Below are 15,637 nucleotides of genomic sequence, written 5' to 3'. Positions count from 1 at the left end.
TTCGGTTGTGCCGGGTCGGTGGTGGCGGTGGGGGGGGAAGGGGGGGAGTCAGGCAGGTGGAAGGGGAATGGGAGGGAGGCAGGCAGGCTGGCATCGGAGGAGAGGTGGGGGGGGTTCAATGGAAGGCAGACAGGATGGCATGGGGGAGTTCCATGAAAACATGCTGCTCAGGGGGATGGGAGGCAAGCAAGCAGGCATGGGGGGTGGGTGTTTCAGTGGAAGGGGAATGAGAAGCAGGCAGGCTGGCATCGGAAGGGGGGTGGGGGTTCAATGGAAGGCAGACAGCTAGGATGGCATTGGGGGGTTTCCATGGAAACATGCTGCTCAGGGGAATGGGAGGCAGACTGGCATGGGGGGGTTCGGTGGAAGGGGGATGGGAGGCAGGCAGGCTGGCATTGGAGGGGGGTGGGGGGTTCAATGGAAGGCAGGCACACAGGATGGCATGGGGGGGATTTCCATGGAAATATGCTGCTCAGGGGGATGGGAGGCAGGCAGGCTGGCATGGGGGGTTTCAATGGAAGGGTTATGGGAGGCAACGGAGGGGGTGGGGGGTTTTCAATGGCAGGCAGGCTGGCATCGGAAGGGGGGAGGAAGGAGGCACTGGGGGCACTAAGGACATAGAAAGGGGCACTATGGACATAGGAAGGAGGCACAGGGAGATTCACAGACAGAAAAAAATGACAGACAGGCAGCATGCAAGGAGAGAGAGACAAAGAAAAAAAATACCCAGACAGACAGACATCTACTCTAGCACCCGTTAATGTAACGGGCTTAAAGACTAGTATAATATAATACTTTATTTGTAGACAACACAATGCTTTCAGTTCTAGGTGGTTAGAGAAGGAATACAGTAAAGACAGAAATTAACAATGACAGAATACGGAATAGAATGAATTGTTAGCATTAAAATAGATATTTCATAGATATTACATTACATTACAATAGTGACTTCTATTCTGCCCGTTCCTTACAGTTCTAGGCGGATTACAAAAGAAGCTAACTGGATATCTCCAGGAAAGTTACAAATTAGGATTTAGGATTACAAAAAAGATAACTGGACATTTCCAGGAGAATTACAATTTAGGGAGCTGTTTACATGGTTGAGACTTTGAAGAGAAAAATTGCAAGAGTGGAAGAGACTTTGAGGGGGAATTTACAAGGGAGGGGAAGGACAAGGGGAAGAGTTAAGATATCTGGATACATTTTTTGAATAGCAGGGTTTTGATTTCTTTTCGAAATGATTTCTTTACAGACAGAAGCACAAGCTATGTAAATAACATCAGAATGAATTATAAGTAATATGTATAATGGAATGAAAGAGAGGAACCGTTAAACAATAGAATTCAGAGAAATATAAGGCTTTCAGCAGAAGTTTGAATGGTTTAGTGGAAGACCTGTGAGAAGCAAGTTGCAGTAATCTAGAGAGGTGATAACAGTAGTCCACATTGCTAACTTACATCTTTAGTCAGTGATGGCTATAGCCAATACTAGATCAAAGCATAACAAAACTAGAAAAAAGTATAGAAAATGTATGAGAAGTGTCAAAAGTTATATATCAATACTAGCTGATGCCCCGGCGTTGCACGGGTATTTAATTATAGCAATAACACTGTAAATGGAATCAAATAAAGATACTTTATAGTGGTGAATGAAATTATTTTTTAACAGCTTTATAAAAAGTACAATATTCAAATTATAATGTGAAATATTTGACAAAATGAATACAATACAACTAACACAAAACTTGATTATAAACAACATTTTTAGTTTCACCTCCAGGAGCAAGAACATATAAATTCTTGGGTGAACCCACCCTTGAGCAAGCAACATAGAGTTGTCCATGGGAAAAACAGGGGGATCTTAAATCCACTCCACAGTATGTAATAGTCTGTCCCTGTGATTTGTTGATTGTGATAGAGAATGCAAGTCTCACTGGAATTTGCAATCTCTTAAACTGAAAAGGAAGATCTGTTGGAATAAGTGGCATCCAAAAGTTCCAGTATTGATTAAAACAACTCAATATGTGGAAACTCAGGTTGAAAAGAAACTCCATGCAGTTGTTTCCCGGTTCAGAATGAAACCTGTGTTCCTAGTTCAGCATATGTGAGTACTCATGTAGTGTAATAACATTATGAACTGGGGTGCATGAAGGAAACAGTTACAAACACAGTTAGAACATACAAACTCTATATGTATGGTGTCCGTGGTAGAACAGAAACGATGTCCCTAGTGGTTATAGTGTCATAGAAAGTGTTTTATAGTTGGAATTACGGTGAGAATGGCAGCTTTTTACATCCTTTCCATTGACATGAATGGGTGAAATCTGATTTTATGTTTGTAGCTCCGCCCACGTGTGCAGGTGGGCAGCGAGACCCCCAGAACATATCACCCCAGGTAGTGAGGGATCTGCATACCAAGTTGCGTTCAAATCGTTCAAGTCGTTATTGAATTACTGAGAGAATGGCAGCTTTTTACATTTTTTCCATTGACATGAATGGGTGAAATCTGATGTTCTGTTTGTAGATCCGCCCACGTGTGCAGGTGGGCCGCGAGACCCCTAGAACATATCACCCCAGGTAGTTGGAATTACTGTGAGAAAGGCAGCTTTTTATATTTTTTCCTTTGACATGAATGGGTGAAATCTGATTTTCTGTTTGTAGCTCCGCCCATGTGTGCAGGTGGGCCGTGAGACCCCCAGAACATATCACCCCAGGTAGTGAGGGATCTGCATACCAAGTTTCGTTCAAATCAGTCAAGCCGTTTTTGTGTGATCGCGGCACATACACACACACACATACATACATACACACACACATACATACCTCCGATTTTATATATATAGATATGCATACCTTCTAAGTACAGGTCAAGACTCTAAGGGCCAGATTCACAAAGCATACTGATTGTCGCCGTACCTTAAGAAGGATATGGCGTTACTCGAGAGGGTTCAGAGGAGAGCGACACGTCTGATAAAAGGGATGGAAAACCTTTCATACGCTGAGTGATTGGAGAAACTGGGTCTCTTTTCCCTGGAGAAGAGGAGACTTAGAGGGGATATGATAGAGACTTATAAGATCATGAAGGGCATAGAGAGGGACAGATTCTTCAAACTTTCGAAAAATAAAAGAACAAGAGGGCATTCGGAGAAGTTGAAAGGGGACAGATTCAAAACAAATGCTAGGAAGTTCTTCTTTAACCAACGAGTGGTGGACACCTGGAATGTGCTTCCAGAGGGCATAATAGGGCAGAGTACAGTACTGGGGTTTAAGAAAAGATTGGACAATTTCCTGCTGGAAAAGGGGATAGAAGGGTATAGAGGATTACTGTTGGGTCGCGCGTGAGCAGACTGCTGGGCATGATGGACCTCAGGTCTGACCCAGCAGAGGCATTGCTTATGTTCTTATGCCCGAATCGGAAATGGATGGTTCCAATTTGGACAGGTTAGTGAATCTAGCCCTAAGGCCCAAATTCACTAAGCAAACCGATTGTGTACCAATCGGTTTGCGAGCCCTTTGCAACCAAATTTCCCTCCAACCCCATTCACTAAAGCCTGTAGCAATCCTCCCATGCAAATTAGCAAAACCCCATGCAAAATAGCCAAGCGATTGATTCATTAACAATTGCTTGGCTATTTTGAGTCGGGTTTTACTACTGACAAAACCGATTGCTCAGACCTGTGACCTGTTGGTAACTGAGTTACCATCAGGTCTGCGGGTTTTTTGACAGGCCTGCCTGTCTTTTTTATTCATTTTTTTCCATGGCACATACCTGGCTCCGGCTCTCGAGGACTGGAATTGCCTACCCCTGCACTACATCAACCAGCTTGCCTTTATCCACATGTTTATTCACACCTTCAAAGAAGTCAAGCAAATTGGTAAGGCAAGACCCTCCCTTGGATGAACCCATGCTGACTTTCATTAAATCATGTTTGTCTACATGTTCCCAAATTTTATTTTTTATAATTGTTTCCACTGTTGTGCCCGATACTGAGGTCATGCTTACAGGTCTGTAATTCCCTGGATCTCCCCTGGAACCCTTTTTAAAAATTGGTGTAACATTGGCAACCCTCCGATCTTCAGGTACTACAGACGATTTTAGTGACAGGTTACAGATCACTAACAACAGATCAGCAATTTCATGTTTGAATTCTTCCATAACCTGGGATGTATACCAACCAGTCCAGGTGATTTTTAACTCTCTAACTTGAGGGATGAAGGCATGACCCCCTCATGTATTCCCTTATGGTTGCTATCCTTTTCCCTCTCCCGTGAAATTGAAATTGGAAGGGAATATCAAGCTCTAAGGCAGCATCAGGTATAATCATTCTAAAAAAAAAAAAAAAAAAGGTCTGAGTGGTAGCCAGGGGATCCAGGATCAATTCCTACTTCAACAGTCTCAGGTTGGGGTTTTCTTTCCCCTTTAAATTGTGAGCCCTCCAGAAACCTATCTTTTGTACCTAAATATTTATGAAACCTGCAAGCTTGAAGCCTTTTAAAGTGATATACAGTCAGGTACTGTAGGTGTTTCTGAAGGGCTCAGCATTTAAATATAAAGTTATAGGGGGATATGAACCTGGGTGTCCTAGTTTACAGTCCACTATACTGACCACTAGGCTGCTCCTTTGCTATGTAAGGACATTTGTGTGGCCATTTCTGCAAAAATGCTACTATTTGAGGTTTTGCCAGGTACTTGCAACCTGTATTGGCCATCATGAAGATGGGATACTACTGGGCTAGATGGACCATTGAGCTGACCCAGTAAAGCTATTTCTATGTTCTTATTCCTGGCTTATGTGCACATAAATTAAAAACATAAGCGCGGATCAAGCAACATAAACTAATTTGGACATTTCAGGTTCTATTTCTATTCCGCCATTACCTTGCGGTTCAAGGCGGATTACAGAAGAAGTTATCTAGCCATTTCCAGAGGAATTGAATAGTAGAGCGATTTGCTGCAGAGAGTTGGGATGAGTCTTGCGGTGTTAGTTTGTCTTCAAGGATGTCTTGAATAGGATGGTTTTTATTTCTTTTCTAAACGATTTGTAGTCTGTAGTTGTTAATTGGAGAGTTGGTAGTCTAGTTTTGCTGCTTGAGTGGCTAGAAGGCCATCGTACAGTTTTTTTCATTTGACGTCTCTGATTGGGAGGTGAGTGAACATAGAAACATAGAAACATAGAAAGATGACGGCAGAAAAGGGCTATAGCCCATCAAGTCTGCCCACTCTACTGACCCACCCCATTAAGTCTGAGTACTAATGACCTAGTTCCTTAACTTGACCCTCGTAAGGATCCTACTAGGGCATCCCATTTATTCTTAAAGTCAATAACGCTGGTGGCCTTCATCACCTGCTCTGGAAGTTTGTTCCAGTGATCTACCACCCTTTCTGTGAAGAAATACTTCCTTATGTCACTATCGAATTTCCCTCCTCTGAGTTTGAATGGATGCCCCCTTGTGACCGAGGGTCCCCTGAGAAAGAAGATGTCTTCTTCCACCTCGACACGTCCCGTGATGTATTTAAATGTCTCAATCATGTCCCCCCTCTCCCTGCGCTCCTCTAGAGTGTAGAGCTGCAATTTGTTCAGTCTTTCTTCGTACGAGAGACCCTTGAGCCCCGAGATCATCCTGGTGGCCATCCGCTGAACCGACTCAATTCTAAGCACGTCTTTACGGTAATATATGCTATATGTAGTACAATATGTAGCTATCAAACCATTTGGAGTAGATTTTCAAAAGATATAAATTTTCAAAAATAATAGGAAACAAGCACCCATCTTAAGTGAACAATTTATCCTCTGATATTGAAAAAATCACGCAGTTCGCAGTTAAAGCCAAGTGCTGATTTGCCACACTCGGAGGGGTGATTCAAATATCCTTTTTAGATGTATTTCTCTGTGGCAACTAAGGGCTCCTTTTATCAAGCCGCGCTAGCAGGGTTAACGCGCGTGACTTTTCATCACACGCTAACCCCTGCGCTGGCCAAAAACTACTGCCTGCTCAAGAGGAGGCGGTAGCGGCTAGCACGGCTGGCGGTTTAGCGTGCGCTATTACAAGCAGTAAAACCCCTAGCGCGGCTTGATAAAAGGAACCCTAAGTACTTGCCATAGAAAGTTTCCCGGATGTGTTCCTGGGAAACACTGAGGTCTTTTCTCCATTTGAGGAAACGTGGCACATATAATCTCTGACGTTGATCTGTATATGAATATTTTTGTGTGGTCATATTTATTTAAGATAGTCAGCTTGTATTTATACATTTTAGTAAAAGAACTCCATATTGGTGAGAAGATAAGCCCATACTGCTCTCTGGACACTGTTAGAGCACTCTGTGCTTGTTCTCTACTGCTCTGATAATGTGCCAGTCTCAAAGGGTTTTCTTGAGCCAAGATAGTAATGCAAAACAATCGGATTAGCAAGCAGGGAAGAGTAGCATTTTTATTTGGAAAAATGAAGGAACAACAGTATGCCAATTTTAGTAAATCAACTTGCAGAGTTCGTGAAGTGATGCACGCTTTATATTCTGCTTGCTTGGTCTTTCACTCAGTTTTAACAGGCAGTAACATTTATTGAAAATTATGCAGTTTTTAAATAAAATATATAATTGATACATCACTATGCAGCATACTAGACTGACCCTATGAAATACAGTATTGACTTAACTAATCCTGGTGATCGTTCATTTTAAATTGAATGATACAGAAGCACAACTCACAGTGATGTAATAGATAACTGGTGATTTTTGCCATATAAAAATTATTAATATACCTGTTGATTTCTGTATTTGGTATCTAAACTTTATAAAGTGTAGATCCAATTAATTACTCTTTGGCAGATGACTGAGCAGAAAGCTTTACATTTAGTATAACATTAAACAAGTTTCCTGCCTTGGAAAATTCCGTTTTGGTTAAAAGAAATATCTACTACAGTGCACGGCACTGTAATAAATATTTAACATAAATTAATAATTTACAAGTACCTGAGCAAGATCATAGAGCACCATAGTATTGCATAGCACCAACGGCAGTAGCTCAGAATTCCTCTGAAATATAATGATGTTTAAATGTAAAAAAAATGTTAAGTGTTAGCAAAAATTTAACTCCAATTAGAGTTTAAAGATAGTGCAAACTTCTGTCTTCTCTACTGTTCTAGTTACTTTGCAAAGGTATTAAAGCTGGATCTTGGCGCTTGTAGAAATTTCGAGACAGGCCTAGTAAAACAAAGAAAAATGAACACAATGTTAGACTTAATTGTTCATAATACATTTTGTTATGGAACATCAGCCTTTTTGAGTTGTAAGATACCAGATATTAGGATGATACAGGTGTACAGTATATTTTAACCTCTATCATAAGGAAGAAGCAAATAGTTCCATTTTCACCTTTTCTTAAATGCCCTTCACCTGCTTCCTTCTAAGGGTCAAGTATCAGACCACTTAAGGGCTCCTTTTACAAAGCTGTGCTAGCGGTTTTAGCGCACGCTTAGCTTGCGCTAAATTGCCACACGCGCTAGACGCTAATGCCAGCATTGAGCTGGCATTAGTTCTAGCCACGTAGCACGGATTTAGCGCGTGCTAAAATTCTATGTGTGCTAAAAATGCTATCGCAGCTTAGTAAAAGGAGCCCTAAGTGTTTCTGTTCCTCTGTACAGCTGTAGTTTTGTAAATGGAAGGCAAGTAGATGTTTCAGATAGTGGGTTGGGATGGTTTTGATAAGATATGGACTCATTCTTACTAAAATTGCCAACTCTGTAGTTTGTGTTCTGTGCCTAGATAGAAATGCGCAAAAGAGTTGGAAAAAGTATGGAGTCAGAATAGAAATGTCCAAATGGAAATGTCCTTTGTGGCAAAAAACACCTTTTATTAATGAAAAGTACATACATGATAGCCATAACACCAAAAAGAGCTTCCACTAAAGGCTACTGTACATTCAAGTTAAAATAACCTTAGCTTGTCATGGTCATATTTGGTAATTTTGGCTGTGTCAAGAGGATAGCACATGAGATTATAATAAATTAATAGTGAAAGGAGAGAGGATGTTTAGTTAAAAGGACCTCTACCCTTAGTCGTGTGAGCTGTAATATATGAATGTGCCAGTATGTTGGCAGATATTTGGTCCCCTACCATATAGTGTAATTCATGCAATAACCCATGGATTCCAGAGACCCCATGCAATAACCCCTGGATTCCAGTGGGATGTACCAAAGCAGTAGAGCGGGACAGTGAATAGAACAAAGAAAGAAGGCAATACCAAGCCAAGTGGTCTGCCATCCCCCACGGAATTGAAGGATGGACCAAAGTAGAACCACCATCTCCAAGCAACACAAGGACCGGCCAACCAAAGGAGCTCTACCCTGGACAGAACCATCTGCCCCACCAAAGGAATTACCAGAACCTAAACACCAGGCCTCTAAAGAGTGAAACCTGTTCATAGAAACATAGAAATAGATGGCAGATAAGGGCCACGGCCCATCTAGTCTGCCCACCCCAATTGCCCTCCCTACCTGACTCTGCGAATAGATCCCACATGTCTATCCCATTTGGTCTTAAAATCTGGCACGCTGCTGGCCTCAATGACCTGAAGTGGAAGACTGTTCCTCTCAATGCAAAGAACTAAACAGGCCAAGTCTGCCATAGTTCAGTATCAAACAAACTGAACATGAGCCACCAGAGCACCCAGAAGAGACAATGGAGCAAACTTTGTGACGCAAAGGACAAGCAGTGTCCAAAGCCTAGGCAGACATCAGAGAACGTGCACATAAATTACTTACCCTCCCCCTTTTACAAAACCGTGATAGTGGTTATTAGCACAGGGAGCATTCAGCGTGGCTCCCTGTGCTAATAACCACTATCGCGGTTTAGTAAAAAGAGGGGTTAGTCATTTGGGTGCTAACAACCCTTGTTAATTGGAGTTAATTGACAGTGGCACTAATTTGGATTTACATGTGTCTCTGCGTATGCACTATTCTATAATGTGTGACCAAAGAGGCAAATTCTATAAGAGGCACCTAAAGTTAGGCACCTAACTTAAGCTGGGGTTTACTATACCGCGGAAGAGGTTCTTATCGCAGGCCAGCAAGGTAAATGCTCCGATGCTCATAGGAATTGAATAAGCACTGGAGCATTTACCTCACTGGCCCGTGGTATGAAGCTCTTTTGCAGTTTAGTAAAAGGAGCCCTTGGCTTAAATTATGAGCTTTAACAAGTTCACAATTGAAAATAAATAAAATTAATTGGGTTATAGGCGCGATTCTACAAAAGGAAGGCGCCAATCATTTGCATGCAAATTCTGACTCAAAAGCGATTGAGTCGGGGCAGACCCTGACAGTAATGACAGGAGAAGCAGCCTCCTGTCACTACTGTCAGGGCTTCTGCCAACTTTTAAAAAAATGTTTTAATTGGGCAGATATTTTGCGTGTATTACACACACAAAATAACTACTCAGTTAAAAAAAAAAGTCCCACCCTCCCAAAGGGCTTCCTCTCTCCCCAAACCCCCCATAAATGCTCCCCTAAAACGCGGCCCCACTGAAAAACAAAAGGCAGGAGGGATACAACTCCCTCCTGCCATCACAGCCCGGCCCATCTCCCTCCCCGTACATTTAGCTAGGCCAGCCTGCTGGCTGGACCCGGCCTACCTCCTCCCTGTACCTTTAAAAACCTTGGATGCAGGAGGGGTGCTCAGTCCCTCCTGCTCCAGGCCTCCTCCGATACGAACTGTAGCCTTAGGCCACGCCCCAATGCATTATGTGATGCACAGGGGAGGGGGTCTAAGGCCCTGATTGGCTGAGGCATCTCAGGCTCCTCCTTTGGGAGGGGCCTGGGGCTTCTTAGCCAATCAGGGACTTCCTTAGGGAGGAGTCTAAGGAAGTCTCTGATTGGCTAAAAACAATGGCTCAGTTGTGATGATGTGATGCATGTATACTGTTATGTACTTGTATTGCAAGACTTTGCTTATATATCAAGTTAAAATTTAATAAAATGTTTTGCTTGTCTTGCAAAACACTTGCATACCAAGCTATTTACAATCCAAGGTTTTACTGTATATGGATTGGATTATGCCACCAAGTCAGCTACTGACTCATGGCTAGAGAATTACACGGTGACTGTTACCTGCGGCTAGCCGTGGGTAACCCGCTGAAATGGTGGGGGGAAAAATGTACTCACTGCGATTATGAGGACACGGCCATCCACCGTCCTGTGGAGTGGTGAATGGTCTTGTCTCCATAATTAATGGAGAGAACGCGCTCAGTCACCGATCGTGCACAGCCCCTTTCCTCCTTCCTACCTACCAGCCATATCTATCTCCCTCCCTCCCCCTTACCTTCGTGGCGCATTGAGTGTGTGGCGCAGTGGTTGGATCTAAAGCCTCAGCACCCTGGGGTTGTGGGTTCAAACCCCGCACTGCTCCTTGTGACCCTGGGCAAGTCACTTAATCCTCCATAGCCCCAGGTATGTTAGATAGATTGTGAGCCCACCGGGACAGAGAGGGAAAATGCTTGAGTACCTGATTGTAAAAACCGCTTAGATAACCTTGATAGGCGGTATATAAATCCTAATAAACTTGAAACTACAGTGTAATTTGTTCAAGCCACCAGAACCTTCATGAAGTCGTGTGCATCTGCATGCAGAAGCTTCTTCTCTGATGCAACCAGAAGTTGCGTCAAAGGAGACGCTTCCACCCACAGACACACGCGACTTCAGGCAGGCTCTGGCAGCTTGAACAAATTGCACTGTAAAGCATCACGAAGGTAAGAGGGAGGGAGGGAGATGGTTGGACTGCGCGAGGGGTGCTGAAGGGCGGTGGAAAGGAATAGACGCTGAAGGGGGTGATGAGAGGGAAAGGTGGTGGTGGAAAGGAATGGAACAGACAATGAAGGGTGGAGAGGAACAGACGCTGAAGGGAAATGTGGAAGAGAGAGTAGGGAGAAGACGCTGAAGGGAAATGGAGAACAGAGAGTGAGGAGAAGATGCTGAAGGGAAATGGGGAACAGAGAGTGGGGAGAAGACACTGGAAGGGAAGAAGACAGAGATGCCAGACAATGGGGGGGAGTAGAGGGAAGAAGATGGGTTCCAGACCAATTGGGGGGGGTGTATAGAGGGAGAGATGGAAGGGAAAGGCACAGTAACAGAGCAAATTGATGCAGAGAGAAGATGAGGAAAGCATAAACCAGACAACAAAGGTAGAAAAAAAATCTATTTATTTTATTTCATTTATTTTTATTATTTTTTTGCTTTAGGATAAAGTAGTATATCAGTTGTGCTGATAAAAATTTATAAACAAAGCCCTGTCAGCTGAACATCTCTTTCTCTAGTTCAGTAGCCAGTACTTTGATTTATAAGAAAGGAATAAGCTAAATATTGCAGTACTGAGGTTTGTATGGATGTTGCGGGGACAGAAGTTGTGGGGATGGAGCGGTGACGGGGACAAATTTTTTCCCCATGTCATTCTCTACTCATGGCAACATGTCTAGTGAGTAATCTAACCTGTGATGTTTCAAGGCAGAGTGCAGAAGTGGTTTTCTATTGCCTTCTCCCGTGCAGTGTGTGGCTTCACTATGTCACTGCTGCCCAGCCTACAGCACCTGGTATTCCCAGGTGGTCTTCCATCCCATCCCATCCAGAGCCTGGCCCAACCCTGCTTAGGTTCTGATAATAAGAGCAGGCCTACTTATTTAACTATATGACAGACTAATAAAGAATTAGGAGTAGAGAAACAGGTAATGCTGCGGGTAATCAAGGTACAGCAGTGCCTTACTGGTAGCATTCCTGGGCTTGGAAATGGAGGCAATTCTGACAGCAGTGCTGTTTCTTTTAAGCACAGTCTCAGTCTGTAGGTTTAAGTTTAGGCTCATTGCTAATGATTGTTGCACAGAGTCCTAAACTGGGTAAAATCTTGTAATATCATGATAAGTCTAATTGCCTATGTGACATTACCTATTTTTCTACTCGTAAATGCTTGTTGGTATATTATAAATCTACCTAAAGTACTTTTTTTTTTTGGGGCAGATATGTAGGCGGCAATCTAGAAAATTGTCAATATTTATTGAGTTATGAAAGTATAATTTGCAATATCTGTAGAAAGCACAAGAGGAGATGATCTGCAACAAGCACAAGCAGCAAAACTTGAACACATCAAACAATGTGGAAAAAATGCAGTTTATTAAATTTGAGACTCTGGTGTGGCATGATGCTTCCTTAGAATTTATGCATGTTCCTTTATCAAGTTTCAAGTTTATTATCTTTTTAATATACCGACCATCAACAGGTATCTGGCCGGTTCACAGTAAAATTATTAGAAAGAGAAAAGAGTCATAAATATATAAGGACGATGAGTGAACATCAAAAACATAACTTGACAGACATGAAAGTGAGGGGAAGAGGGAAAGGAGGGGAAAAGTTACATGTTTTGGAGAAGAAAGGGAGAAAGTGTCACTGTCCACATAATTTATTACTTTTGTTACTATTCAAATATACTTTATAAATGATCCTACATATCAAAACCATATCATTTGTATGTTTGTAATTGTTTTTAATGTTTGAATCTATGAATCGCGACCTCAGATTACAAAACTTTCAGAAAAAGAAATAAAAACCCTGCTATTCAAGAAATCCATGAAGACTAACTAACACCGTATAAAACATTTCAATCCTCTGAAGCAACCAGCTCTACTCTGTAACACCTCTGGACATGTCCAGATAACCTGTAATCCGCCTTGAACCGCAAGGTAATGGAGGAATAAAAATCACTAATGTAACGTAATGAATCACAGTCTTAATCCCTGATGCAGCCTTAGGGTGAAATGCCACGTTGGGTTCTTGAATTTAATAAATTGCATTTTTCCACATTGTTTGGTCTACTTTGTGTTTTGTAGCAATATCAAACACACATTTTCAAATTATACCCTTAAGTAGCAACCTATCTGTTTAGATGGCAATAGTTTGGTCAATATTCAGCTTCTGCGATCAGCATTTTTTTTTTTAAATACTACCTGTGACAGTCAAAAAAATATGTAGATATTCAGCAGCAGCATTATATAGCTATTGCAGTCAGTGCCAGAACTAATCCAGGTAATATCAATATTAATTCCTAAATGCTAATATTCATTTTTAAATTCCAAGATTGTTCTGGTTCTGCCCATGTTCTGCCAGTAGCACTGAGGTGCTCTGTAAGGATATTCAGAAATACTTTCGGGGTAGTGTTTCAGACTATCTTAGCAGCATGTATTCTGATGGGAGATTTTGCTATCCAGATAAGGTCTTTTGAATATTGACTCCACTGAAAATATTTGTAAAACTTGAACTGTCCGAGCTAGACATTTAAAAATAAACCTACCGTTCGTGTATACCAGTAGTTCCCAAACCTGTCCTGGAGGACCCCCCAGCCAGTCAGGTTTTCAAGATATCCCTAATGAATATGTATGAGAGAGATTTGCATATAATGGAAGTGACAGGTATGCAAATCTCTCTCATGCATATTCATTAGGGATATCTTGAAAACCTGACTGGCTGGGGGTCCCCCAGGACAGGTTTGGGAACCACTGGTGTATTATACCATCTACTGTATGTGCATATGGAGTCTAAATATGGCCACTTATAGTATATACTCTAATATAAACTGACATTTTTAGGCCCCAAAATGGCCTAAAAATGAGAGTCTCAGTTTATATTCTAGTCATCCAGCTGTACACGCCCTCGATCCCCTCCTGAACCCATTGCAGGCCTCCCCCAGACCTGCCTTGAGCCCTTGTGGTCTAGCAGTCAACTGTGTCCTGTCTTGGCCAGCTCCATACCATCCCACCTTCCTTCTGCCTCATGTACCTGAAATTGCCTACTTTGCAAGCCCTGCTGCTCCAGAGCTCTGAACAGTTTAGTGTCATCTGCAAATTTAAACACCTCACTTGTCATTCCAATTTCCACATCATTTATAAATATGTTAAATAGCACCGTACAGATCCTTGCGGCACTCCACTATTAACCCTTCTCCAATGAGAAAAATGGCCATTTAACTCTACCCTTCATTTTCTGTCCAATAACCAGTTCCTAATCCACAACAAAACATTGCCTCCTATCCAATGACTCTAAATTTCTCAGGAACCTCTCATGAGGAACTTTGTCAAAAGGTTTCTGAAAGCTTTATCCATGTTTATTCACACCTTTAAAGAAATGCAGCAAATTGGTAAGGCAAGACCTCCTTTGGCTGAACTCATGCTCTGTCCCATTAAACCATATTTGTTTACATGTTCCATAATTTTATTTTTTATAATGGTTTCAACTATTTTTGCTGAAACACAGCCTGTGTTGGGTCTATGAATAAAAAGAAGCTTGGTTACCCATTATTTGAAGGCTCTGGGTGCTTCTTCTTGCTCTGGTTTTAATAGATAGCCATTAAATCAGGATGTCACAGTCTTAGAAAGATTAGGAACTAAATGATGATTGCTTAGCAAAGCTGCAACTGTATCAGAGCAGAGATGAAGACCAGTCAAACCAAGACTACCAGTGTAAAATAGTTAAGAGGATATCTTAGCATAATAAAAGCATTCACTTCAAAATCTTGAAGAAATGTAATCATGGAACTAAGAAAAATGTTGAAAAGTAGAGAGGCCAACGTTTTTCAAACGTTCCATAGAACTGAAACTCTTTTATTAATTGTAGTATCTGAGATAAGAAAGTTTTGGGAAATGGATATTATTTCTTCGGTTTGATATATCTACAGCATTTGATTCAATAGATCATAATGTTATGCTGTGTAGATTGAGTGCTATTGGATTGGGTGGAAAGGTGTTGAATTGGTTTTCAGTTTTTTTTAAGGACAAGAAGGTATTTTGTGTTATAGGAATGAATGTAAATTCAGAATATTGGAGTGCAAATTGTGGCATTCCTCAAGGGTCACCTGTGTCTCCTTTGCTTTTTAATTTGTATATGAGCAGGGGCTGCCAGCCCAAAACTGAGTGGACTACATGTTCCAGACCTCTCTTGGCTTTATAGCTCAGTGGTGAGCTGCCTTAACAAATTACCCTGCTGAGTCAAGGGGTGGTGTTCATCAGGGAGGTGTTTATCTACCACAGAGGAGAATCATTGGGGAAGTCCCCATGAGAGAGAAAATCTCTGAGGAAGGAAGGAGTCCCGAGGAGAGAGAAACTTCCCCTTTCCTAGCTGTAGGCTGAGGGAGCCTTGGAAAGATTTGGGACATGTGCAAGAATCTCCAAGGGTAACTGGTCTCTACTGAAACAGGGTAAGCCAAGCCCATAAAGAGAATAATTGTGGAAGTGACTTAAAGCTATAAAAACTAAGCAATTTTTTGTGCCTTTCCTGAGTTTGTGAGGAAACAGACTCAGGTCTCTAGAAAAATAAAAGCTTTCTGACTGTTGCACCTTTTTACAGTGGTTGTCTGTGCTGTTTTGAGTGCATGTGGGCAGTGCTCCGGGTGAGTTTGGACTTGGCTGGACTCTGCCACAGAGCTGTTTGGCTGAATAGTTGACAAATTTAGGCATTTTTATTTTATCTTATGCTGATATTTTTATCTTAAGTCCAGCTTTAATCTAGGGTTTTGGGAGTTATTTTGGATTGTGGTTTGACATTTGAGAATCAAATAAATGGATTGGTAGTCTTTTTTTCCTTTGTGCCAATTGCAGGCAATATGTTCTGTT

The 15,637-nt window shown here is 41.9% G+C and overlaps 1 protein-coding gene across 1 annotated transcript in view; it reads right to left on the bottom strand.

Annotated features, from left to right (window-relative positions):
- Positions 1-6,133: 6,133 nt before the first annotated feature.
- ADAM12 (ADAM metallopeptidase domain 12) overlaps positions 6,134-15,637 on the bottom strand; it is a 711,117-nt gene continuing 701,613 nt past the window's right edge. Inside the window, exon 23 of the mRNA XM_033941188.1 lies at positions 6,134-7,200. Within this exon, the coding sequence (XP_033797079.1) occupies positions 7,143-7,200 (58 nt within the window). The 3' untranslated portion in view covers positions 6,134-7,142. The remainder of the gene's footprint in view (positions 7,201-15,637) is intronic.

Source organism: Geotrypetes seraphini, chromosome 4 (genome assembly GCF_902459505.1).
Source record: "Geotrypetes seraphini chromosome 4, aGeoSer1.1, whole genome shotgun sequence".
In the NCBI taxonomy this organism is placed as follows: domain Eukaryota; kingdom Metazoa; phylum Chordata; class Amphibia; order Gymnophiona; family Dermophiidae; genus Geotrypetes; species Geotrypetes seraphini.
The sequence above is the reverse complement of the archived record's forward strand: the minus strand, read 5'-3'. Positions and strand labels throughout refer to the sequence as shown.